Raw genomic sequence first — 26,920 nt, forward strand, 5'->3', positions numbered from 1 at the left:
GGGAGACGAAGAACCCCAAGAAACGGAGCAATAGGAGAACTAGAAGACAGAGGGCGGGGCGGGGCGGGGGAGGGAAAGGCGGGCCTTCCTCCTCGGAAGGCTCCCAGGCAGAGTCACGCCTCCTGCGTTGCAGCCCCGCCTTGGCTTTGAATTGCCTGAGGACCTGGCTGGCTCCCCGCCCTCAGGCGGAGGCGAAGTGGCATCCTGCTCACTTCTAAGCGGGCAGGCACAGTGCGTTCTAGACGATCCCTACGTGGGCAGGTGAGTGGGACGACGAGGGTGACAGCCAACACGTGACTACATCGGGGCTTCCTTGCTGGAGTGACCGTTAGGGACTCCCCGCTAGTTTTGCGGGAATACGGTTTTAGCCGCCTCCGGGGCTGCATTTTTGTCGGTCGCGGGCCCTTTAAAGCACGCGAAGGGGCGGGGCCAGACCGTAGGCCTTAGTGGAGAGGGGCGGGACCCGAGTGTCGAGGGCGGCCCACCTCGCTCAGGGGGCGGGACCCAGAGAGGAGCAAGTCCGGGATTGGGTGGTGTGGAGGCTCGGCGGTGGTGCGTGTGAGGATCGGCCCTCGGGGCGGAGACTGGCGAGTGGAATTGGCTCAGGCGGGTGTGGAATTGGCCGCGGGAACGGGACCGCGGAAAATTGATGGAATCGGCCTGGGAAACGAGGCCCTGGGTGGCCTCTGAGGCTCCGGCCTCGAAGAGGGTTCAAGAGGGGTCCAAAAGTCAAAGGCGCCGGTGGTGGCGAAAAGCCAGAGCCAAAGGTGAGTGGGCAGAGGCCGGCAGCAGCACGGAAGGAACCTTAGACATCCTGCGGGAAACTGGTGACCGAGTGGACTGACCTACTGCCACGAGAAGTGGGGGACGCTCGTGGACTGGCTCATTGCAGCCCTGCAGGGCGGGGGTGTGGAGATAATCCATTGTGAGAAGCGGGTGACGTGAGAGGGAGGTATCATCTCCAGCAGAGGCTCTCGGACGCCCCAGAACCGTGTTAGGGGGGAAAGTCCAGAATGTTAGTGTCCCGAACTAGCGTTCCCACTCTGACTCCGTTCTCGCTCTGTGGCTGTGGCAGCTCTTGCCTTGTGATTCCATCGTGGGAAATGGTTCAAGCCCTGGTTTTCAGGTCTCTGACACTCTTAAGACTAATAGGGGAGAGATTTAGAAGTTGTTGCCCAAAGAGGAAGTTTTGGAGTGAAAGGTAGGAGGAAGTGGTGCCCCACAGTGGGGCATACTTGGAGGAGGGGGTGCAGTACTGCTCCCAACAGCCTTGTCCCACCATCTTTCATTCAATCTGCTCATTCATTTGTTGTCAGTCCACCATCCTCAGGCTGGCTGCCCTAGTATCTAACTTCTTGACTCCTACTCCGAGGACTAAGAGGCCCTGGGTTGGCTTGGGACAGCCTGACCTTCACTTGGGAGAAAGGAGAGCTGCCACCTGGGTTCCCTAGGGTGTCACATTATTTACAAGTCTCAGCAGGCTGGAGAAACACTGACAGACAAGACATGCTGCCACCACATGAAGTCCTTGCTGGATTAGGAGTGTCAACCCAAGTGAAGACCTATGGGAATTTCCTCTGCAGGAAAGAAGCTGACTTAGCCCTGACGTAGTCCAGAGACCCGAGACTCATCACCCTCCCTGCCATAGACATCATTAGTAGCCAAGGGTAGAAGTGGAACTGGCTCTAGACACACACAGGAAGGCTCAGAGCTCACACTGGGGCCCAAGAGCATTCCTTGTCACTGCAGGACACAGCTTCACAGACAGGACAGAGTGCCCAGAGGCAAGACAGTGATCAGGAAACGGGCCTTGGAGACCTGGTGCCTCAGCTGTGAGGGGGTGGTACACTGGACAGAGGCTCCCTCCCTCCCTGCCTCAACTTTCTGAGCTATAAAATGGGCATAATGACAGGAGTCACCCCAGCTAGACTGTGAGTTCCCTGAGGGCGGGCTATGTCAGTCCTGTTTACCCCACAGTTGCAGAGCCTGGTATGCCAGACACATGGGCACTCAAATGTTCACTTAATAAGTGAAGGCATGCATGAACTGTAACATGGGGATAATTATCATGCTGCCCTTAGGGAGTCGTGAGGAGTTAGAATCCTCTTGCATAGGGCCTCCCGCACAGGGCTGAGCCAGTCCTCCCCACAAACCCACAGGCCCACCTACTCACAAAGGCTCATTCCTCCATGCCCCTGGATTTCCCTGTCATTTCCTGAGGCCCTGCCCTGATGCAGGCCTCCCCTGAGTGAATCAGACCCCAAGGGCATCCAGGTGGGCTAGAGCACTCCTACTCATCCTTTGGACCTTGCCAGTAACAGATGACACTAATGTCATGATCACCCCATTTTTCAGATGACGACACTGAGGCTCTGAGGGAGTGAGGGCACCTGGTCTTCCTCACCTGGCCAGTAAAGGCAAGGAGATGGCCACCCCCAGGCTCCTAAGGACAGTGACTGTGTACACTCAAAACTGCTCTGTGCCTCAACCTTGATTCTGGACCCAAAAGGCTCCAGGCGCACATTTTTGTTAAGCAAAGACATTCAATGAACCCTTCCCTGTGCCAGGCCTGGGTCCTCAGTGCGGAGGATAAGACATCATCTAAGCCGGGAACACAGACATTAATAAATAACCCTACAAATCAGATATAATTATCTGATTATCCAATTATCTCAGTTTCCCCATCTGCCAAACTGATGAAGAGAGAACATATAAGAGGGAGGCTCCCCAAGCACGTGACATTGGACTCAAAGATGAGCGAGTATGGACTGCTGGGCAGGAGGGACACAGGATGGTGAGGACAGCACAGGCAGAACCCTGAGGCCCAAGGAAGAGGCAGCTCACAGCACGAAGGGAGCTCAGCGAGGGAAGGGCCAGGCACCCAGAGGGCCCACGTGGTACGTGGTTTGGGATGCCGTGTCCAGGATTTGGGGCTTTATTCTGAGAGCAAGGGTGGGGTGTTCAAAGGTTGGGAGTGAGGGACCAGATTTAAGTTTTAGAAAGACCTTCTGGCCACTCTGTAGGAAAGGCATGGAGGGGGCAAAAACAGAGATACAGAAAGAGTTGTTACAGTCATCTAGAGAAGTGGGCAGTGGAGGTAGGAGAAAGGCCACGTTCCAGGGATTTCTAGGCAAGACAGGGGCAACAGGACTTCCTGATGGGTTAGACAAGACTGGGAGATGCCCATGATGATGCCCTGGGTTCCAACTGGAGCAAATGGGATGAGAGGGGTACCATACACACACACCCCCCCGCAAGATACACATCCATACACATACAAACAACATGCCTGCACAATCTCACACACACCCCCAAGATACACATCCATACACATACAGACAACATGCCCACACAATCTCACACACACCCCCAAGATACACGTCCATACACATACATACAAACAACATGCCTGCACAATCTCACAGGCCAAGAAGAACAGAGACACAGAGCCTTCAGGGGCTGAGTGATACAGATATGAAACCATCTGGTGTCATTTCAGACACTGAAGAGCTCCAGTACCACAGTCTTTTAGGTCTCAGCGTAGAAAAGAACTCAGCCAGAGGCAAAGTGGTAGATAAGAAGTGATGTATTGTGTAAATCTATGGCTGATTCATATCAATGTATGACAAAACCCACTGAAAAAAAAAAAAAAAAAGAAGAAGTGATGTATTGTAATAGAATGCTTGTGAGGTTTACAAGCTGGAGGGTGAGAAATGCTGCACCCTGAGAACTCACTGGGCTACAGTTTTGTAAGCAAAGAAAAAGTGGGGAGGGGGAGACTTCTTTGTCATTCTTGAGTCAACGTCATGCTTCTATCATCAGCTCCCCCTCCAGGTTGGGCAGGGGAGTTTTCTTGTCCCTTCGGGTCAAGTTGGGTCCACTAATTACTGTTTTTTACGTGTGCAGACAGGGTGTCCTAGGAATCATTAACTTACTGAGCTCGCTGGACAGGCTGTGGGTCTCATGCCACCGTCATTTTACTATCTGGGGGCATGTCTCGTGCTTCTGTTGCATGGTTTTGCCGTTAAGCAAGCCTGCCTGCTTTTATGGTTAAGCAAACCTGCTTTCTTGAGTAATTAACTTACAGGGGTCTCTCATATTTTTCTACTTACAATCTCCTCGTTAACTATTTAATCACCTACCTTGTCCCTTTATTCTGTCCCTATCAGATAGGCTGTGACACATGCATACAAACATGCCTTCAGACATCCTGAGAAACAGAAACACAGACACTGAGAAAAACTGCGGACTGAATGCACTCAGCCCCGCACACACAGACCAACGCTAAGCATGACAGGAACCTACACATCCATGTACATCCAGGTGAACCTCAAAGACATACTCATACCCGCCTGCCCAGAAGGCACAGAGCTGAGACATGAGAGAAGGAAGAACACAGACACACAGAGAATCGCAGCAGAGGAGCTGCGCCATCTTTGCTGGCTCAGTGACCCTGGGCGGTATGTCACCTCTCTGTCTCTCAGTTCTCTCATCTGCCAAAAGGGGTCCTAATGGTCCCTGCCTCGTGGGCTATGGAGAGGCTGAAAGCATTTACCTGAGTTACGTTACATAAAACCCAGGAAGAGGGCAGTATCCGGCACACGGCTGTCACAGAGCAGCGTCTGCTCTGCCATGCAGACACACTTGGGGCTCAGGCTGTAATCACGGCCCCCTGGCCTGCATTTGGCCCCAGGCCTCTCCCCTTCAAAAGGCCTTCCCCCTCCCAGGCCCCCGACCTGGCCCTTCCTCCATCTTCCCCCCACTTACTTCCCCACTGCCCTTCTCTCGCCTGCTCAGTCCCCAGGGACCAAAATCCAGGCTGGGTCCACTTGTCCTATGACTCTTTAGGGCAAAGGGCTGGTGCCCAAGCAGTAGGACCCTTACCCCTCCCTCTGGCCCAGTCCTCACCCAAGGCCCTGGGGGGCCTGCCTGCCCCTGCCCCAGTGCCCTCTGCATCAGATTCTTGGCATGACTCTGGCAACCTCAGCTCAGTATCCTTCACTCCCTGCTTCGCCCACACCAGTCCCCAGGGAGCCGCCTGGAACAGGGCAAAGGGCAGCGCCTGGGATCAGGCTCTTCCTCACTGCTGTGTGCAAGCTGCTTCTTCTGTCCAGGGCTCCTGTGCCCTCATCTTCAATCAGGAGCCCTGCCCCAGAGACAGGAAGTAAAGGACAGCTGTTTTACGGAACATGCCATGCACATGCCATGCAATAAATACCTCGCTAACTCTGTGCAAGGGCCAGGGCTACAGCAGTGAACTAAACAAAGCCCTTGCCCACAGGGAGTCTATACTCTAGTGTCAGACAGAGAAAGCAAAGAGCACACGCAGTAAACTGGACAGCACGTTAGGTGGAGAAGGACCCAATCTCAGTGAGGCCAGTGAGAACCACACAGCAAGCCACAAGCAGAAACGCTGCCGTGGGGTCCCGTACAAAGATCATTTCCAGCACCCTGGGCAGGATGGCCAAGTGCACTTTCCAAGACGAAGAAATCCACCTGGCCAGTGGCTTAGGCCAGTCACAAAGCTTCAAGCTGTCTTCAGAGGCCTCTGTCTGTCCATCTGTTTGTTTCCCCTGAGGAGGGGTGGTCCTCTGGACTCCCACCCAGTCCTGCCTGCCTCCACTCTGACTCTTCCCTTTCCTTCCTTCCTTCAAATCTTTGCTGAGCACCTGCTATGTGCCACCCCATGACCCCAGGGGGATGCCATTCCAGGCAGAGGGCCAGAGGCGGACTCACCTACAGCCAAGCAAAGAACACCCTCATTTGCACAGGCCCCTTCCCAAGCCCTATACCTAATTCAGCACTTGTGATTGTCTCTCCTTTTTCCTAAAGATCCCCACCTCCACTTGGAAAAGCTTCGAAGCTCCATGAAGCCTGGTTCTGCCCCTGGGGGAGACAAACAAAAAACATGTAAACAGATAAATGGAAAACTACCAAGGTGGAAAATCCTAGGAAGAAGAAGAACTTAAAATATGATGACAGAAAACAGTGGGAGGGGCGCATCTTAGATGGGGAGGCACCCTTAGGGACCACCTCCTGGAGGAGGGGGGAAGCTGAGGGAGAGGGTGATCTGGCCAGGCCAGGGGCACGTGGAATAACACAGGTGAGGTGTCCCTGTGCTTCCATTGCTCTGTCTGTGAGGTGGAAGTGACAGTCACTGCCGGATGATGGCCTGGAAGGCCAGTGGCAGGTTGCAGGGTGCCCAGTATGGGAGCACCACACAGTAGGACCTGTGCCGTGGGCCCCTGGCTGGGCTTGGCCCTGCCCTTGATCAGCTTTTATCCTCCTGGGAGGGACAAACAAGGCTGGTTCTCCTCTCTCTCCCCACCAGCCGAGGCCAGCTGTGCCACGGCCAGCCTGGGCGGGCAGGAGCTGCCATCAACCCCCTGTGTTTTGCTCCCTGAATCCCCCCAGGGAAGGAGGAGGGCAGCCAGGCTGAGTGGGAGGGAACAGTTTGTTCAGGACTAGGGTGAGCCTCCTGGGCCTAAGGGAGGAGGGGAGAGGAGACCTGGATGCCTCCATTTCTAATTGCTGAGGGAACTAGGAGTCCAGACTCCTGGAACTGAAGGAGGAGGGTCTTGGGGGCCCAAACTCCAGGGTTCAAAGGCACAGGAGGCTGGCACGGGGACTGGGAGCAGTGAGTTGAGCCCCAGGCTCCGTTTCCTGCGCTGGATTCTCACCGTCCTATCAGGGTAGGAGGTGGAGCCGGTGACCACACCCTGGGCATGCTGGGCCCCTCCCTGGGATTGTCACCCCAGGCTGCAACTGGCAGTAGCCACAGTCAGCAGTCAGTCAGCAGCCCTGGGGAGCTCTGAAGAGGCTTGGGAGGGGTGAGTTCACGACCAACTGACAGACAGGAATGGCCGCTGCCAAACCCCCGGGCCCGGAAGGGGAAAAGAGACACCTTTTTCTGGAGGATCAGGGAACCATCAACTTGGGAGGCAGGCAAGGTGCTGGGTGGGCTTCAGGAGGGAAACGTCTCTAAAACAGAGGGCAGTGTCCCCACCGAGGGGGGACAAGAACAGCTTGTCCAGGACCTGGGTGACAGGACAGTGGTCTGGAAGGGAAGATTAACCGGGGACCCTGAAGTGTGGGGAGTCAGGCCAAGTCCAGGGCAAATTTTTGCGGGGCCAGGGCTAGAGGCCCAGTCTCCAGGGCCCTGGGCCGGAGACCAGCAAAAGTAACAGCTCTGGACCCAGAGATCTGGATCTGATTTCTGCTCTGCTTTTCAATGCAACTGTCAACGCCTTACTTAACACCTCTGAGCCTGCGTTTCCTCTCCTGTAAAATGGGAATGCTCCGAATAACAGCTGCAACAGGAACCGAGGCAGTCTGGACCTCAGAGGGTTAGTGAGAACCTAAAGGAGCAAATTGAGAAAGCTCTTAGCACTGGGTATGGCGCAGTGAGTTCAAGGTTAACAACAGGGATGAATACCACCGCAGGCAGGGAGCAAGGCCGACCCATGCAAAGCTAAGCTAAGTGGACAGGCCTGAAGGCCAGGGACCCAGCTGGGGGAGGAGTGGGACCAAGGTTGGGAAGAGAGAGGGGGTTAGAGGGGATTCCACAGCCAGACTGGAGAGACCAGGAGGGGGCAGGAGTGACCCCTTGGTTGCAGGGAAGGCTAGAATTATGAACTCCTGGGTTCAAGAAAAGAAAGGCTTGGGACCAGGATCTTGGGATACCACCAGGTGGATGGGAATCGGTGGATTGAGGGCAGAAGTCTCCCAAATACTGCAGAGGGCAAGGGCCCGTAGGTGAAACTTGGGGCCTGAGAAGGAGGTAAGATGGGGGCTGAAACTCCTGGTCTTGAGAGAGGGGACCAACTAGAGGGCCAGGCTGCTCAGAACCTGGAAGGAGTCCCAGGCTCCAGGAGAGAAAATGGAGACAGATGCCTGAACATGGGCCCCAAGAAAGGAGAGAGTTACGTAGACTCCTGGGCTGTAGGACAGATGCTGGAGCTAAGGAGTCAGCATTCCAAGGAAGAGGGAACAGGGACCTGCAGCCTGAAGAAGAGGGTGCGGGGGCCTGGACTCCTGGGTCTCGGGAAGGTAGGGGCTGAGGGATCAAACTCAGCTCCTGAGGAGGGAGAAAGGGTCTGGGTACTGGACTCATGGGTCCCAAGGAAGCAAGGAACTGGAGCCCTGGACTCCATCCTCCCGTCTGAAGGAGCAGACTGTGGTCTGACATGAGTCAGGGGGAGGAGGGGGTATAGCCTGGACTCTGGGACCCTGGGGCCCAGTGGAGCCAGGGGTGACCCAGCCCTACCTTAATGTGCCTCCCAACCTACCCGCAGCCTCACGGCTCTTGCAGAGGATGGACCTGCGCACCATGACACAGTCGCTGGTGACCCTGGCTGAGGACAACATGGCCTTCTTCTCCAGCCAGGGCCCCGGGGAGACCGCCCGGCGGCTGACGGGCGTCTTTGCGGGCATTCGGGAGCAGGCCCTGGGGCTGGAGCCGATCCTGGGCCGCCTGCTGAGCGTGGCGCACCTCTTTGACCTGGACACAGAGACGCCAGCCAACGGGTACCGAAGCCTGGTGCATACGGCCCGCTGCTGCCTGGCGCACCTGCTGCACAAATCGCGCTACGTGGCCTCCAATCGCCGCAGCATCTTCTTTCGCACTGGCCACAACCTGGCCGAACTGGAGGCCTACCTGGCCGCCGTCACCCAGCTCCGCGCTCTGGCTTACTATGCCCAGCGCCTGCTGACCACCAACCAGCCCGGGAGGCTCTTCTTTGAGGGCGACGAGAGGGTCATTGCCGACTTCCTACGAGAGTACGTCACGCTGCACAAAGGCTGCTTCTACGGCCGCTGCCTGGGTTTCCAGGTGAGCCCCCCACCCCCTGCCTGCCCGCCGGGGCCCATGGCAAAGGCATATGGTGGGCCCAACCAGGCTCAGTCGCATATGCGTGCGCAGTCACTCAGTCGTGTTCGACTCTTTTGTGACCCCATGGGCTGTAGCCCACCAGGCTTCTCTGTCCGTGGGATTTCCCCAGGCAAGAATACTGGAGTGGGTTGCTACTCCCTTCTCCAAGGGACCTTCCAGACTCAGGGATCGAACCCACGTCGCCTGCATTGGCAGGCACATTCTTTACCACTAGGCCACCAGGGAAGCCCTAGTAGCATACAGAGGAAGCACAGTGGTGTGGTGTGGTGCTTGACTGAGCAAAGGCAGATGCAGGAAGGGGAAGCTGGGCGGGGCTCATACTGCACAGAGCGAGGGTCTCATACTTGTGGCCCCTTGGCCACCTCCACTGTGGAGGAAGGAATCTTCAACTGGGCATAGCCCCCTACATCAGGATCCCCACTGCTCCCCATCACCCTGCACTCAGGAGCTTCATTTACTTTCTTACGTGACCTTTCTGGCCCCTGAATTCATTTGAGGGCCCCTAGGATGGTAGCCAGTGTTGTTTGTAAGAGCATCAAGGCCTGTTTGTAACAGCCCCACTTAGTCATCCCCACCAGAGGCTTGGCAGGCAGGGAGGACAGGTGCCAGCCCCATTTTACAGGGGTTCAGGGGAGGGGCCCCCAGCTGCTCAGCTGGATCCAGATCAACCGGGACATATCGACTCCCCTAAGGCACAGTAGAATCTGGATTTTCAGGCTGCAGAGAGAACCAGCAGGCACATCCACGTTGATGACCACAAGGAAGACCTGGTCATGGCCCCTTTCCTCCCTGAACCAGGGAGGTTCTCTCTGAACCCCAGCTGCAGGCCTTCTCCTATCCTCTGCCCCCACCCTGAAATTACCATCACAGGAACACAGCTCATTTCAGTACTGGAAGGGGAGGCAGCCCCGAGGCCTTCAGACTCCCAGGAAGAGTAGTCTGGGGACTCAGAGAATTAGGAAGTCTGTAGGGCACCAAGGTCAGAGCTGAGGCACAGTCTGCCCCCGTCCAGGGTCCGTGCTGGGCCCACCCGTCCCCACCCACACCTGGGAACCCCAGCAGGAGTATCTGGAGCCGTGTGAGCCCCTCTCTGGGCTTCCCCCAGGTAGTGGGGTGTGGAAACTGTCCCGGCCTCCATCCCATCTCTGCTTCCACGTGGGGCAGCCTGTCCTCACCAGCCCAGCCCAGGTGTTCCTGGGAACTTCCCCTCATCTAAACTGAACCCACAAATATTGATCAGCCCAGGTGGGCCAGCAGGCTCCTCCCTGGGTCCCAGCCATGCCCGAAAAGCTCGGGAGTAAGAACCTGGGGACACCCAAGCTGCATTCCAGTCCCGAAGGTCAGGCACCGCTGTGCTCTCTGGCCCACTGGGCCCCCAGCCAGGGGCAGGGCCATGCCTGACAGCTCCTCTCTGCTGGCCCAGCTAGGCCACATTGCAGGACAGCCTCCCCATGTAAAATGTCAGCCCCTGGCGGCAGATGTCCCTGATTTCCAGGTCTCACTCAGCCTCCGCTCCAGCCCAGTGCCTGGCACGCCGGAGGACCCGGGCCAGGACTTGCTGAATGAACAGAAGAACCCTGCTGGCCCCTTGCCCAGCCTCCTGTGACTTGGATTTTTCCCCACCGATCTGGTGTCTCTATTGTCTTTTCTCAGTCGCCTGGCTCCTCTCTCAGATGCTGGGTCTCTGCGTCCCTGTTTGACTCTCTCTGCCTCAGGATCCCTGAGCTCTCCTGTTTATCTCTCCCCGCTGCCCCGTGGTCCCCACGGCCTGTATCCCCCCATCTCGGTCCTCACTGAGTTTCAGGGTCCCCCGCACCATCCTTCTCCCAGCTCACAACCCTCTGTGGCTCCATCGCATCTAGAACAAACCCAAGTCCTCAGGCCCCACATGAGCCCCCCGCTGCCCCTTGGATTTCACCCCACCCCCGCCCCCTCTCCTGGCCTCTCTGTTCCCACCACACTCACCATCCACGCCAAGCGAGGACGCCCCTCAAGGCCTCTGCCTGTGTCCTGTTCTCCTCGGGGCCCAGTCATCCCTCCTTGAGTCCCTCAGGGAGACCCATAAACAGAGTCGGACCCTTCATCAACACTCTGTCCCTCCACCGCCCGTCCTTTCAGACACTGGTCATTCCTTGACATTGTACGGCGTGTCTTCATTTGAGTATTGTCTGTCTTTTCAACAACATAAGCTCCGTGAGGTGCCTAGCGCAGTGCCTAGCACAGTCAGAGCTCACTAGACACTTGCTGAGTGACCGCCTCTACCTGCCTTGTCTCCCCCCGACTCCCCTGCCCGCCCCTGCTTCCTGACTCGGAGGCCTCTCCCCACAGTTCACGCCCGCCATCCGGCCATTCCTGCAGACCATCTCCATCGGACTGGTGTCCTTCGGGGAGCACTACAAACGCAACGAGACGGGCATCAGTGAGTCCCTGCAGGGCCCTGCCCACAGCCGCCCCCACCCTTCCTGTCCCTCCCCCACACCAGGGCCCCAGCAAGGCCACCGGGGGCTCCCTGACACCCCTCCCGACCTCCAGGTGTGACCGCCAGCTCCCTCTTCACTGGCGGCCGCTTTGCCATCGACCCCGAGCTGCGTGGGGCCGAGTTTGAGCGGATCATTCAGAACCTGGACGTGCACTTCTGGAAAGCCTTCTGGAATATCACCGAGATCCAGGTGCTATCGGTGAGCCTGGGGTCCAGCGATGGGGGCGTGATGGGACCCAGAGACACGTCCCAGGCCCAGAGAAGGCACAGGAGGGAAGAGACGGGCTGGGAGGTCAGAGGGGAAGCGTGAGGGGGAACCCTGCAGCTCCTCCTGTTACCCCCGGCCCAGTCTCTAGCAAACATGGCCTCGACCACCGTGAGGGTAAGCCGCCTCCTCAGCCTGCCACCCATCGCCTTTGAAATGCCTCTGACCTCGGACCCGGAGCTCACGGTCACCATCTCACCCCCGCTGGCCCACACAGGCCCCGGGCCCGTCTTCGTGAGGCTCATCTCCTATGACCTGCGGGAAGGACAGGTAGGGCCCCGGCTCTGCCAGAACAGGCACAGAACTAGGAGCACAGTGGGAGCGCCTTCCCCACCTCCCGCCTCACAGCTCACACCTGGCCCCTCTCCCGTCTCTCAGAGCACGTCCTCTCGGAGGAGTGAGGCCCAGGCAGGCCACCCCTGCCCCGTGACCCACCACCTCCTTCTTCCTCTCCCCGCAGGACAGCAAGGAGCTCAGCGGCTTCATCAGTTCCGAGGGCCCCAGGAGCCTGGAGCTGCGGCTGCGCCCCCAGCAGGCACCCCGCTCCAGGGCCCTGGTGGTGCACATCCATGGTGGCGGCTTCGTGGCCCAGACCTCCAAGTCCCACGAGCCTTACCTCAAGAGCTGGGCCCAGGAGCTGGGTGCCCCCATCCTCTCCATCGACTACTCCCTGGCCCCCGAGGCCCCTTTCCCCCGGGCGCTCGAAGAGTGCTTCTACGCCTACTGCTGGGCCGTCAAGCACTGTGCCCTCCTGGGTGAGCCCCCTTCCCAGCCTGCCTCAGCCCGCGCCCGGCACAGCAGGGGCAAAGAGCCACGAGGCGCTGGAGCTTCAGTCTTGACATCCTGCCTCCCCGTCCACCTCCCACCACCCAGCCTCTGCCACCTGCCCATTGTGCCCCCTGCCCCCTCCTCCAGCTCTGCCTCTGTTGCCCCCGGGCTCCCACCCTCCACTCAACCATTTCCTCTTCCTGCTTCCCCCGACTCTAGCCCTGATGCTCCATCCCCCACTGCCCCCTGACCTCTGACCTTTCCTTCCCTCCTCCTGTTTCTCTACCCACTGCTGTCCCTTGCTGGCGGCCACCCGGCCGGGCTCCAGCCCATTCTTCCAGCTCCTCCGCCCTCCTGCTCCCCACGCGGCCTGGGAGGCACAGAGCAGGATGAGGTCATGCCTCGGGGCACAGGGCTGCCATCTTCTGGCCTTGCTGCCCCTCCCTCCTGACATGGGCACTGGGTCTTCCCTCTCTCAGCACCCTTCCTCCTTGCTCCTGACCCCCAGCCCCCCAAGCTTCCCCACAGCTTCCTGATCTCCCGCCCTCTCCATGTCCTCAGCCTGCCTGATCCTCTGCCCACTATCCCCCAAATGGGTCCAGATCCCTGCCTTAGTTTCCCAGTCTCTAAAATGGCAGTGGGCCAGACCCCTACTCTGACCTCGGAGAGCCCAGAGCTCCAGCTCCTCCCTGCCAGGCTTGACCAAGCCCCCTCCACACCAGGCTCAACAGGTGAGCGGATATGCCTCGCCGGAGACAGCGCCGGTGGGAACCTCTGCTTCACCGTGTCCCTTCGGGCAGCGGCCTACGGGGTGCGGGTGCCAGATGGCATCATGGCGGCCTACCCGGCCACCATGCTGCAGTCCACCGCCTCTCCTTCCCGCCTGCTGAGCCTCATGGACCCCCTGCTGCCTCTCAGCGTGCTCTCCAAGTGCGTCAGCGCCTATGCCGGTTAGTTCCATCCGCACACAACTGGGGCCCTGGCTCCTTCGGGGGCAGAGACTAGAGCCCTGTCTCGTTGGGTACAAAGGGGAGGAATCTGAGACTCCCTGTTCCTGCTAAAGTGGTCAGACAGTCTGGGTCCCTGAGGGCAGAGATGCCTGAGAGTGTGTGTGTTGAGACTGGGCCCAGAAAGAGAGGAGACAGACTCACCCCACACACACACACATCCACTCACAGGTGAGGAGACTGAGGACCACCCCGACTCAAACCAGAAGGCGCTGGGCATGATGGGGCTCATGCAGCGGGACACGGCCCTGCTCTTCCGAGACCTCCGCCTGGGCGCCTCCTCATGGCTCAACGCCTTCTTGGAGCTGGGCGGGCAAAAGTCCCACCTGAAATCGGTGTCCAAGACCGGTGAGTGGCACCCTTCCTTCACACACCCATCCAGCGTGGCCAGGAGGGACAGCCTGGCACCAGCAGTCCTGGGGAAGGCAAGGGGCTGGGCCCTGGGCACTCAGGGAAGCGGAGATCACCTTCCTGGCTCCCTGCCATAAAGCCTTAGTCCACTTCTAGAAATTCCAGAACTTCTGATCACACGGGTCAGCTCAGAATCCCAGGAACTAGAAGATTTAGCTTTCCAAATACCATCTCCCAGAAAGGCACCCTAGGGAATGACTCAGAAGGCCAGCTGTGTGTCCTGATTTTCAGTCCCAAGAATCCAGTCCACCGAAATTCCCTGGGCCCTCAGGTGGAAGTCCAGCCCTCCTAGATTCTTTCCTGACTTTTAACAGAGGCACGCAGGGAGATCAGAAAGTGGGAAAGACATCAGTAAGTGGAGGAAATCCCCATCCTGGGTAGGTGGGAAGACCCTCAGGCTGCCAAAAGTCCCTTCCATCCAGGGATCCATTGTTTCCCATTTCCTAACATTTTAAGGATTTTTAAAGCACAGCCACCTCAAATTACTTTCTATCTCTAATAAATCAACAGTATTTTCTGGGTAATAGAAATTGCATTTTCAAAAGTAGATACCATTCCCAGGGACTTCCTTGGCAGTCCAGTGGTTAGGACTCAGCGCTTTCACAGCCGAGAACACAGGTTCAATCCCTGGTCAGGGAACTAGGATCCCACAAGCCATGGGCCAAGAGAAAAAGGAGATACAGTTCCTGTTTTCAGAAAATTATTCCAATTGAATATGCTTTATTTTAAATTCAATTTTTAATATTAGGATATTCCAACCAACACAAATAAATACACCAGAAAACAGGTGGCACAGTTGCTAAAGAATCTGCCTGCATATGCAGGAGACTCAAGAGACTCAGTTTCGATCCCTGGGTGGGGAAAATCCCCTGCAGAAGGAAACGGCAACCCATTCCAGTATTCTTGTCTGGGAAATGCCATGGACAGAGGAGCCTGATGGGCCACAGTCCATGGGGTGGCAAAAGTAGGACTCAACTAAGCACATACATGCAAAAGCAATTAAAAAGGATTTGAATTTTAGACACATGGACCATTTGGCACTGGGGCTTTCCTTGTAGGAGAAAGGTGACAAGAGCAGACCCTAGAGGCACACACGCCAGTCAAGCTCCCCACAGTACCGGGTACTATACCAGGCAAGTTGCAGTATCTGTGAGCCTAGCTTTGCCCCTCTGGGGGAAACGGGAACAGTAAGAATGCCTACCTCATTCTGTTGCTGTAAGGACTGCCTACCTATTTGTGTCAAGCACAATAGGTGCACAGTAGGTGCTGTTTTGTGCCTTGTACCTAAAACACAGTAGGTGCACTTAGAAGATGCCAGCACCCTGATTGGCTGTGTCTGTGACTCTAGTCAACAGCTTGGTTCCACTGACCCTCTGGGCCACAGGGCACCTAAGCAGTTATTTTTGTATCATCCTGCATTTTGCCTTCATGGATTTATAAAGGCAAGTGAAAGAAAAAAAAGAAAAACTGAAAAATGTAAGGTCCTGGCAGTAGTGGTAAGCGGAACGGTCCTGATCAAATCAGGGGAGCTGAAGCCACAGTGGGCCCACCAGGCAGGCCTGAAGTGCACCTTTAGCATCAGTTGGGCACTGGCTTGTCTGGTCATTCAAAGGGAAGGGATGGGGACTTCCCTGGCGGTCCAGTGGCTAAGACTCCATGCTCCCAGTGCAGGGGCCTGAGTTCCATCCTTGGTCAGGGAACTAAGATCCCACGTGCTTCACAGCTCAGCCAAAAAACAAAACAAAGGGACAGAATGAGGTAAAGAACAGGAAGGAATTCCGGGGAGCAGATCTACATAGCTAAAGCTGTGGGTGTCTCTGGAAGTCTTGATATGTCCTCAAGATTCTTTTTAACACCCTGTGAACAGAGCCTCCTTTCAAGCCATGTGGGCCTGCTCACCATTCCACTTTGTTCATACTCTTTGTCTCAGGTGACCAGGAAAAGCTGACAGCCCCATGTTGGGGGCTAAGGAGGCAGCTAAAACAAGGCACCTGGTAATAAAACATTACAAGGTGTTTGGCAGAAACCAACACAATTCTGTAAAGCAATTATCCTTCAATTAAAAATAAGTTTAGAATTTAAAAAATAAATATATAGATATAGATATATTATGACCTCCCAGGGATGTGTTCTGTGCTCAATTGCTCAGACATGTCTGACTCTCTGTGGCCCCATGGACCACAGCCCTCCAGGCTCCTCTGTCCATGGAATTTTCCATGCAAGAATACTGGAGTGGGCTGCCATTTCCTACTCCAGGAGATATTCCCAACCCAGGGATGGACACCACGCCTCCTGCATTGACAGGCGGATTCTTTACTAGCACCACCTGGGAAGCCTCCCCAGAGGTAGCAGTACCTAATCCCGAATCTTATCAATCCCACTGAGTTCCCACCACCTCCTATCAGGTAAGGACTATTTTTATCCCCTTTGTTCAGAAGAGGAAACAGGCTCCCAGAGGTAAACTGACTGGCATTTCATGTTCCCAGTCACACACACACTCCTCCATTAGGACACAGCCTCACCTCCAAGACAGGGGCCTCCTTCCACTGCCCCCTGGGAAATGCAGCCTGGGGCACCCTGTAGTCTGGGCCTCTACAGCCCCAGGGTGCAATTCCCCCACCGGCCTCTGCTCCCGAGGTGGACTTCCCTGCCAGCCACCCACACACCCGACCCACAGAGCCAGGCTCAGCTGCAGGCCTGGCCGGTCCCCTCACCTTGCTCCTCTCGCAGAGCCAATGCGGCGCAGTGTGTCTGAAGCAGCCCTGGCCCAGCCGGAGGGCCCACTGGGAACGGACTCCCTCAAGGGGCTGAAGCTGCATGACCTGAGCCTCAGGAACAGCTGCGAGACACCAGACACCCCGGAGCTGTCACTGTCAGCGGAGACACTCCGCACCTCCACGCCCTCAACCGTCAACTTCTTACTTGGGTCTGAGGATAGATCTGAAGTGTCTGAGGCCCCAGAGGAGCTGAGCAACAAGGACCGAGTTCGAGGTGTGGGCGCAGCCTTCCCCGAGGGCTTCCACCCTCGGCGCTGCAGCCAGGGTGCCATGTGGATGCCCCTCTACTCGGCCCCCATCGTCAAGAATCCCTTCATGTCACCTCTGCTGGCACCCGACAGCATGCTGCAGACCCTGCCACCGGTGCACATCGTGGTGAGCGCCAGGCCAGGGAGGTGGAGCAGGCGAGGAGGGGGACGGCTGGGGGCCTGGAGCGCCTGGGAGCCCAGTGGGGGGGAAGGGAGAAAGCGCGGCCCCAGGGAGGGGGTGCCAGCAGGAGGGGAGGCCTGGCAACAGTGGATTGAGGGGGTCAGAGTTACCAGTTTGCTTTTGCAATCCTGTTGAGATCGCGGGGCAGGCGCTGGGCTTGGAGAGTCGGGGAAGGGGCAAAGAGAGAGTGGGTCTCTGGGGGCAGGGAGAAGCCAGGCAGAGGCCAGTCAGACTCATTCTCCGATTCTCCGCCCCCATCCCCGCGTCTCCTGCCTCTGTCCTCCCCCGCCTCCGCGTATTTCCCTGCCCCGCCCCCGCAGGCCTGCGCGCTGGACCCCATGCTGGACGACTCGGTCATGTTCGCGCGGCGGCTCCGCGGCCTGGGCCAGCCCGTGACGCTGCGCGTGGTGGAGGACCTGCCGCACGGCTTCCTGAGCCTGGCGGCGCTGTGCCAGGAGACGCGGCAGGCCGCCGCGCTGTGCGTGGAGCGCATCCGCCTCGTCCTCAATCTGCCCGGCCCGCCGGTCTGAGCCGGGGCACGGAGCCAGGCCCCGCGGGGAGAGGGGGGTCGCGGGGGACGACACTAAAGGCCGTTTGTACCCATCTGCGCAGGGCTCCGTGGTGAACGCGCCTCGGGAAGAGCAGCAGGGACCCCGGGCCCGGGGCTCCCCGGCCCATCCAGGCCCTAGGGCTGGGTGGAAGGGGGCGGGCTGTGCCTTAAGTGGGGGGAACGGCATGGGGGGAGTCGGGCGGGGGGCCCCCTCGCCAAAGCTAAGACCCTGGCCTGGGGGAGGAGGGCGCACACAAACCAGTCTCAGAGACAGCGGGACTTGCACGGGATCACTGCCTTCTATTGCTGCTGTGACCGCTGCAGGGATGGGCCTGGCCCGACCTTGCAGATCGATTTGCTTTGTTTGTTTTTTGTAAATAAAAGTATTTAATTAGTTTGGCCTCTGGCAAATAGCCAGGCTTCCCTGGTGGCTCAGTGGTAAAGAATCCTCCTGCCAATGCAAGAGACACAAGGGACTCGGGTTCGACCCCTGGTTTGGGAAGATCCCCTGGAGAAGGAAACGGCAACCCACTCCAGTATTCTTGCCTGGAGAATCCCATAGACAGAGGAGCCTGGCGGGCTGTAGCCCATAGCGTCGCAAAGGAGTCAGGACCTAGCAATTAAACAACAGGCAAATAGAGTGGGAACGGGGGTTGTCCACCAGGGGGCAGCATCAGAAGCCCGAGAACTCGGCACTGGTGAGCCGACAGAAGGCTGGGAGCCCAACACCTGGGTCCTGAGAAAGAAGGGGTGTGCAGGCCTGGATTCTTGAGTGTGGAAGGGCAGGAGCCCCCCTACTAACACAGACCCACCCCCTCCTCAGACCTAATCCAGGTACAGTGCCAGAAGCAGGCATCTCAGCTACTCCTCTTTACAAACCTAGCCCCAGGACCAACCAGGAAAAGAAAACCCAAAGTCCCTAGAGAAGTGGAGCAAAGCTAACAGGAAATCAGAAACAAACTGATCACTCAAAAATTGGGACCCAAGCTCTGCCCAGCTGTGACAGCCACTCAAGCCCTCACCCTCTGTAGGCCCTGGGTTTGGAGCAGATTTCCTTCCAGGGCTAGCCTTCAAATTTCCACACTCAGAGAGTGTGGGGAGAGACCCAGACACAGGCTGTCACAGTCCCCACCGGTTCTATCTGTGGTAGCCAGGGAGTCCTTCACAGAGGAGGAGATCCAAGAAAGAGCAAAAAAGAAGAAATAGGCAAGGATGAGAGAGTCAGTGGTCAAGGCTTCTGCCTGACCAGAAGTTCAGATGCAAAGTGGGGAGTGGTCTGAGGGGCCTAGACTGGTCATCAAGAGATCCTGAAGGAGCTGGAATGCAATTTGGACTATAAATGAAGGGCAGCGGGAGCCACAGAAGGGCTTTGAGCAAGGGAGGGAGAGGATCAGCGCAGGCACTGAAAGAGTCTACTGGGCAACGGGGGTGGACTGAAGGCAAGACTAGAGCCCTGGAGGCGAGAGAGGAGGCTGGGGACAGGGATGACAAGCCCTGAGCTGGGGCAGAAACAATGAAGGTGGGGAGCGGAAGTCGGGGTGGAGCAGCTCCCAGAGCCATTACTGAGGTTGGATAAAGAGGACTTACTGAGGGTGGAGCAGAGGTTACAGGTGAGCAAGGGGATGAAGAGGACATCATCCTGGACAGGGGAGCAGGTGGACAGTGAGACTTTCTACTGGGAGGAGGCTCAGGGGTGTGTGAGGTAGGTGAGGTAGTGAGGGTGGTTTTGCACACAGATCAAAAGGTCTTCATCAACAGAGACAGACTCACAGACATATAGAACAGACTTGGGGTTGCCGATCGAGAGGAGTTTGGGGGAGGAATGGAGTGGGTGGTTGGGGTCAGCAGATTATATAATATATAATAAGTAAGCTATTATATATGGAATGGATAAACAACAAGGTCCTCCTATACGGCAGGGGTCCCCAACCTCTGGGAGCTAATGCCTGATGATCTGAGGTGAAGCTGATGTAACAGTAAGTGAAATAAAGTGCACAATAAATATAATGGGCTTGACTCATCCTGAAATCATCCCCTGTCCCCCATTCCGTGGGAAAAGTGTCTCCCATGAAACCAATCTCTGGTGCCAAAAATGTTGGGGACTGCTGCGGTATAACAGAGAGCTATATTCAGTATGCTATGATAAACCAAAGTGGAAAATAATATATATATGTAACTGAATCAGTTTGCTGTAGAGCAGAAATTAAAACAACATTGTGGTCCCCCTTCTCATGTCTGTGTCAGAAGCTCTCTCTGTCCCTTTTCACTTTAATAAAACTCTGCTACACAAAAAAAATAAAAATAAAAAAATAAAACAACATTGTAAATCAACTATTCATCAATTAAAAAAGAAGCCTTCATGAGACAATCCAAGAGGCGGGAGGAGTCAGGAGAGGGAGGTTCCCTCCTCTGGAAATCCTTTCCTGAGTGAGTTTCCCACTAAACTCAAAAAGGACTCTCTTGGACTCCCCTGACTCTGCACACCCCTGCACGTCAATATATGGGTCTGTCCTCCCATCTGACCTGGGCTCCTTAAGGGCAGGGCCCAGGCCTGACTCATCTCGGTCATCACCATTGCCCAGCAGGTGGCTTAGCACACTGGAAGCTTCAGGAAATCTAAGTACTGGGTGGATGAGTGTGTGAATGAGCGAGTGCGAGTGAGTCGCCAAATGAGGAAATCAGTGAGTGAGGTACTTAATGAGGGCAGGAAGGACTGAACGCACGGGTGAGTTTAGCAGCTGGTGAAGGGAAGGGATGGAGGAATTTCTGAGATGGTGCATCCAGCTCCCCGCTCCGCCTCCGGCCTCAACAAAATCTCACCGTTTCCCGTCCGAGCTGTGTCCAGAATCCCAATACTGGGTATGCTGTGAAGGGCTTACCAGGCCAGACTCGCAGAACCTGTCCGTTCAAGAGCCGCTCCAGCGTCTACGAAGCAGACCCCACACACACACGCCAATCGGCAAACACCTAGACTTTTGGCTGCCTGGCTGGACCTGCCGAGACCGCTCTATCTCGGTCCTCCTTGGGCTGTGGACCCCGCCTACTAGGGAGTGCGCCCTGTCCTGAGTGGCCCAGGGAGTTAGGAGCGGAGTGTCTATTGGCTGGAAACTGCTGACTGACGTCACGGGTAGCTTATCACAGCTCGATTTCGGAGGCGCGCTCCGGTGTCAGACAAGGCTCTAAAAAAGACAGACTCGGGAGCTTGCTGAGCGCGTGCGCGACTGCAGAAGGGTCTTGGGTGAGGTATTGGGCTTCAGGTAGAACTGGACCGCTCGACCGCCTGATCCTGTCTTGAGAGAGGATGAGAGTCCGAACTTCTTGGTCCTGAGAAGGACAAACTGAGGGGCCTAGACTTCTGAGTCTGACGGAGGTAGAGGCTGAGCGTCCGGATTCCTGGATCTTGAGGAAGAGGGGAACTGGGACCCTGAAGAATCATGCTCCAGATTCGGGGACTTCTGGATCCCAAGGGTCACTGGCCTGCCCAAGGATCACAGATTTGGGGTTCAGAGGTTTTTGTGGCTACGTATTGTATTGGAGCCAGAGTTTTGAGTTCCTGAGGTGGGGCTTAGACTAAAGATGAATAGGAAAAAGGCTTAGGGGAAGCTTTGGCCTCGATACTGCCCTTTACACTTCATCCCTGAAAGGGAAGCCAGGGGCGGCTGCTGTGTGCAGAAAAAATCCAGAACAGGAGGAGACTTGAGACTCATGTGGAAACCAAGAGAAAAACATAGATAGCAACTGAGAGATTAAAATACTGAAAACAATAACCGCAATAGAGCTCACTTGTATGAAATTTACTGTGGCCCAGGTTCTGTGCTAAGCATTTTACATAATTATCTCATGTCTTCCTCTTATCAGCTCTAAGTGATCGGATTATTATTATTCCCACTTGACAGGTGAGAAAATCGAGGCCCAGCGAGAGAGAATCAAGATCCAGATGTGAAGAGACAGGAGAGACACAAAGCACCGATGGAGACAGATAATGACAGACAGGCCCCAAGAGAGGGAAGGGGAAACAGGGGATAAAGAAGACAAACAGATAATGACAGGCCCAGAGAGCGAGGGAAAGGGACACAGTGAAAAAAGAAGAGAGACAGAGCTGGGACTCCCAGGGGGTGGGGGTGGGGGTTTGGGGCCTGGGACTCCTGGGGTCTGGAGGAGGAAAGATGAGGGATAGGGACTCCCAGGTATTTCTTCCTCAACTCACAGATACCAGGCCTCTCACTATGGGTGTTGGGCCTGATTGGGGTCGAAAATACAGATTAGGACGATATGGGTGTGTCGTGTATCATTATCCTATTAGGAGATGACAAAAATGATTCCTGGCATGTCCCTGGTCTGGGAGAATCCTCCCCCTCCCCTGGCCCCCTGGCCCCCCGGCCTGTGTTCTTTGATCTGCCTAGATCAGCCTCAGGGAGGATAGGAGAAGGGCAGGTCCCTCTCTGTCCTTCCCCATCTCTGGATCCCCATCACCCAGAACTGTCACTGAGGCCCACTCTGGACACAGGTGGTGCACCAAAAGCTTTCTTGGCGGGTCTTCATCCCTCTGGGTATCTCTACTTTCCCCCAAGCCTTGAACCAATGCCTGCCAGAGGTCCTGGCACATTGCAAGGGCTCACCAAATGCTTATGGAATGGGTGGACGACGAACATCCACATCTCTTCGTGCAGCTCTTCCTGTTCCCCATCTGCCATCTCTCCCTGCTTTCCCATCATGTCCTTTCTCATCCCCGCCCAGGCCTCACCTGTCTCCTCTCATCTTCCCTTTCACCCTGGTGTTTCTCCTAAAGCCGCTGGGCCCACCATTCCCATTAGGGAGAAACTACAGCCAGCTGCATTGGCAGACAGATTCTTTACCCTGAGCCATGGGTTTGATCCCTGGTCCAAGAAGATCCCACATGTGGCGGGGCAGCTGAACCCAGGCACTACAACTACTGAAGCCCGAGAGCCCTAGAACCTGTGCTCTACAATAAGAGAAGCCCATGCACCATCACTAGAGAGTAGCCCCCACTCTCTGCAACTAGAGAAAAGCGCTCATAAGAACGAAGGCTCAGAACAGCCAAAAATAAATTTTAAAATAAATACAAATTTTTTTTAATATGATGGAGAAAGGAGTTCTCAAGACCCCAAATACAGGCACACCCCTGGCACCTCAGAGTCAGGAATGCAAGATCAGAACAAACATGTGTCCCCCAACACCTGCTTGGTATGATCTTGCATTTATACCCACAGAAGCAGAGAACCCACACACAGCACGTGAAGTTACCTACAAACACACAGAGGTGCACAATTGTGAAATCACTTGCACTGACACCACACAGAAATATCCCATTCCACATGCAAAAGAGACACCCCAGTTATGTGGGTTTATGCCCAGCCACAGACAGGCCATTTATCCAATCCCTATTAGGACCATGAGCAAAGACTTGGTTTTATTCACTATTGCATCACCAGCAACTAGAACATCATCCCCACTATCCTCATAAACGCAAAATGTTTCCTATGGGCCAGATGCAGTTTCTTTACATGAATTAACTCATTTAATCCTCTCAGCAACTCTATTGGCAAAAACCCATTTTGTATATGGGAAAACTGAGGTCCAGGGAAGTTGAGTGGTTTGCCCAAGGTTTCACAGCCATTCAGAGGCCATCAAGATTTGAACTAAGGTTTTCTGGCTATAGAGTCCAGAATACAAAGCTACCACTCAAAAACTAATTCCTTGGCTTCCCTGGTGGTTCAGTGGTAAAGAATCCACCTGCCATTGCAGGGGACATGAGTTCAATTCCTGATCCAGGAAGACCCCACATGCCATAGAGCAACTAAGCCCATGCGCCACAACTACTGAAACCCACATGCCCTAGAGCCCGTGCTCTGCAACAAGAGAAGCCACAAAAACAAGCAGTCCACACCCCACAGCTAGAGATTAGCTCCCGCTCGCCACAACTAGAGAAAAGACCGTGCAGCAACAGGGACGGAGCAAGGCCAAAAATAAATAAATAAAATGTTAAAAAATAATAATTCCTGCCTTAACCTAGTCATAATTACAGAAATTGACAACTGAGACCCCATCCAAACACAGGTGCACAGGAGGGAGAATGACAGGAGGGCAATCCAGACACGTGAATAGAAAAGACCTTCTCACGTGTCACACCCCAGGACACAGGGACACTCAGAGAGAGACACATCATGACAATCCCCACACAGAAGCAGCAGCACCTAGAGAGGCACACACACCACACAGCAGAGATACAACACACCCAAACCCAGACTCTGACGCACCCAGAGCGCCCCTGAGTCCGTCCTGTTCTGCACCCAGCCCCGCTGGGCTGGCCCTCGAGGAAGCAGCAGGCTCAGGATGGGATGGGGGCCACCTCACTTGTCTGCTCAGCCGGACTGGTTCCACCAGGGTAATGGATGGCACCACCCTCCTTGTGAAACCCACATTGGGCAACTGGACCCTGACCTGGCCTGGACACCTGAATTCTGGGGAGAAAGAGGCTAGGAGCCTGGGTTCTGGAGTAGGGACTGGGTTCTAAGGGAGGCAAGGAGGGTGAGTAGGACCTGAACTCTGAGGAGGGATTCCTGTGTTCTGGGGGAAGAGGGGCACAGACACTTGGATCCTCCCACCCGCTTTATTTTAGTTCTGTTTATTGCTACCAATCCATCTCCCTCCTCTCCCCTCATGCGTGCATGCTCAGTTATGTGACTTCATGGACTACAGCGTGCCAGGCTCTTCTGTCCATGGAATTTTTCAGGCAAGAATACTGGAGAGGATTGCTATTATTTCCTCTTTTATGAATTCCCTTCTTTGAAAGTGAGTTTCCAGATTTACCAAATAAAAATACTGGACACCGTGCTCGCTTCGGCAGCACATATACTAAAATTGGAACGATACAGAGAAGATTAGCATGGCCCCTGCGCAAGGATGACACGCAAATTCGTGAAGCGTTCCATATTTTTAAAAGAAAAAAAATACTGGACACCAGGTTAAATTGGAATTTCAGGTAAACAGCAAATATTCGGTTGGCCTGAAAGTTCGATCGGGTTTTTTCATAAATGGTACAGAAGATGGTACAGAGATGGTACAGAAAAGCTTGAACGAACTTGTTGGCCAACCCAATACTTTTTTAAGAGTAAGTATATTCCCTCCAACTTATGGGACACTGCTACTGTTACTGTTTAGGTGCTCAGTCGTGTCTGATTCTTTGCAACCCCATGGACTGTAGCCCACCAGGGTTCTCTGTCCATGGGATTTCCCAGTCAAGAATACTGGAGTGGGTTGCCATTTCCTTCTCCAGGGGATCTTCCCAACCCAGGGATCAAACCCAAGTCTCCTGTTTGACAGGCAGATGTTTTACCACTGAGCCACCACCTGGCAAGCCCCATATGGGACATACTTATAGTAAAAAGGTATTGTTTATCTGAAATTCTAATTTAACTGGACATCCGGTATTTTATCTGGCAACCCCATTTGAGGGGGATGTAGGCCAGGTGCCTGGGGACTCTGCCATGGTCACCCCTCAGCCCCCAGATCTCCTCGTCCTGCCCTCTGCCCTCCTCCTCACCCCGGAGCAGGCCACCTCACAGCTTCTCCAGTCCTGATTTCCTCATCTACATGAGTTGCTGTATCTAATTGGGGCCCCCGGGCTATGTCAGAGTTGGAAGAGGAAATTTGAGGACGACTCAGGTTGTCATCTTAGGAGCCCTAGAATCTGACCCTGACTGAGTCACCTGCAGCCCGTGGTCTGGTCTGCTGGGGGAGGGGGTCCTGTGGCTGCCTCCACGGAGCAGGCCTCAAGGTGGGGAGAGATACCAAGACGGAGCGCAGAGACTCCCGGATAAGGGCACTGAGACACAGAACTTGAGATGAGGGCCTCAGAGATGAGGAGACAGAGAACCAGGAGAACCTGGGAGACAGATCTGCAGAGATGGGGAAAGAAAGAAAGGAGAGATTCAGAGCCAGAGAGACAATAATGCAGAGATGGGGTACAGAGTGGGGAGATGTTTCCCAGACATTCAGGCTCCCAGACCAAGTGATGGCGACAACAGGCAAGAGGCTGGGTGCTGCCCTTAGGTCTGGGACAAGGACAGCAAGCCTCTTTGGGGCAGTGCCAGGAGACCAAGGCTTGGGGGAAAACGGGACACCAGGTCAGTAAGGTGATGCCCAGCGCGTGACGACACCACTCCCTCTGTAGCTAACACCCCGATTTTCCAGTGCCTCCTACATTTTTGGAGTGACACCCGTGCTGGGAACCTCACCCACCTGGCTCGAATGCCGCTTCCTTCACTGAGTCACCTCCAACCCCGCCAGACCTGTTGAGGGGAGACTTCTGGGTGACTCAGGCACCCAGGCCCCCAGCTCTTTCATTTCCCAGGAAGCCAGCAGTCTGGGTATCCCAGGACCCCTACCCGACTCAGGGACACAGCCTAGCTTACCCCTGAGAGTCTGACTCTCAGCCCCCTCCGCCCTCAAACCTGGGAGTCCCAGCCCCCAGTCCTCTGATCTGCTTGGACTCAAGCATCCTGGACCACATCTTCCTCCTTCAGGAACCACAGGTTTCTCAGTTCCCAGCCTCCTCCCTTCCCAAGTTGGAGTTGGGTGAGGTGTGTTTATTTACTTTGGTTCCAGCATGGGTCACCCCCCAAACACACTGTCCCCCCATGTGCCTGGTGGGCCTGATTGGGAGGACCCGAAGCCCCCACTCTCCCAGGGAAGTTGGGGCCTCACTAAGGGTGGTGGGAGCACCATGAGTCTTTCTCATCTCGCCCTTTCCCTTCCCCTGAAGCTGTGGGGCATGGGTCAGCCAGTGGCTGGCACCCCCACTCACCTGACCTTTTTTCTCTTTTCTGAATCTCTGGTTCCCCCTTTCTTGTTATTTCTCCCCAGATGTCTGTGCCCCTCTGTCTCAGCATCTCTCTCTCTCTCTCTCTCTCTCTCTCTGTCTTCTTGTCTCTCTCCATCTCTCTGAATCTCCTTGTCTCTCTCTCCCCTCTGGTCCTCTCCTTCTCTGTCTCCCAGTCCCTCCCCATCTCTGTGTCTTTCCCTCTCTTTGGTCTCTGGGCAGCTAGGCCCCTTGCACCTCCCCTCTGCCCTCTGTCTCCATCTCTCTTTCTGCCCCCTTCATTTTAGACCTCTACTCCCAGCTCCTCACCCTTGGACTCCCTCCCCCACTATCTCCTAGGTCCTCTGAGGCTGAGCAGAAGCGGGATGAAGGATGGAGAGGGAGGGAGGGGAAGTCCCAGTGGGGAGAAGAGGGTCAGCCAGACCGGCTTGGCTCCCTGGGCATCTTTGTCAGAGCTCCGCCCAGCACCACACAGCCCGCCCATTTATAAGCCACTCAGTGC

The 26,920-nt window shown here is 55.6% G+C and overlaps 1 protein-coding gene and 1 non-coding gene across 8 annotated transcripts; both read left to right on the forward strand.

Annotated features, from left to right (window-relative positions):
- The first annotated feature begins 130 nt into the window (after positions 1 to 130).
- Positions 131 to 18,486, forward strand: LIPE (lipase E, hormone sensitive type). Of its 7 annotated transcripts, none has more exons than XM_043899265.1 (10): positions 131 to 261; positions 8,295 to 8,830; positions 11,219 to 11,309; positions 11,423 to 11,568; positions 11,719 to 11,904; positions 12,095 to 12,389; positions 13,125 to 13,352; positions 13,581 to 13,757; positions 16,551 to 16,972; positions 17,347 to 18,486. In XM_043899265.1, exons 2-10 carry the CDS (start codon positions 8,315 to 8,317, stop codon positions 17,554 to 17,556), a joined length of 2,271 nt encoding a protein of 756 aa, XP_043755200.1. In that variant the 5' UTR covers positions 131 to 261; positions 8,295 to 8,314; the 3' UTR covers positions 17,557 to 18,486. The 7 variants fall into 7 exon arrangements, with proteins under 7 accessions (XP_043755200.1, XP_043755196.1, XP_043755199.1 ...); XM_043899261.1 differs by lacking the exon at positions 131 to 261 and adding an exon at positions 571 to 767; XM_043899264.1 differs by lacking the exon at positions 131 to 261 and adding an exon at positions 6,694 to 6,830.
- Positions 18,487 to 24,428: 5,942 nt separating this feature from the next.
- Positions 24,429 to 24,535, forward strand: LOC122693021. Its single transcript, XR_006340821.1, has one exon. It is a non-coding gene; the product is annotated as a U6 spliceosomal RNA (small nuclear RNA).
- Positions 24,536 to 26,920: the final 2,385 nt, after the last annotated feature.

Source organism: Cervus elaphus, chromosome 4 (assembly GCF_910594005.1).
Source record: "Cervus elaphus chromosome 4, mCerEla1.1, whole genome shotgun sequence".
Taxonomy (NCBI): Eukaryota; Metazoa; Chordata; class Mammalia; order Artiodactyla; family Cervidae; genus Cervus; species Cervus elaphus.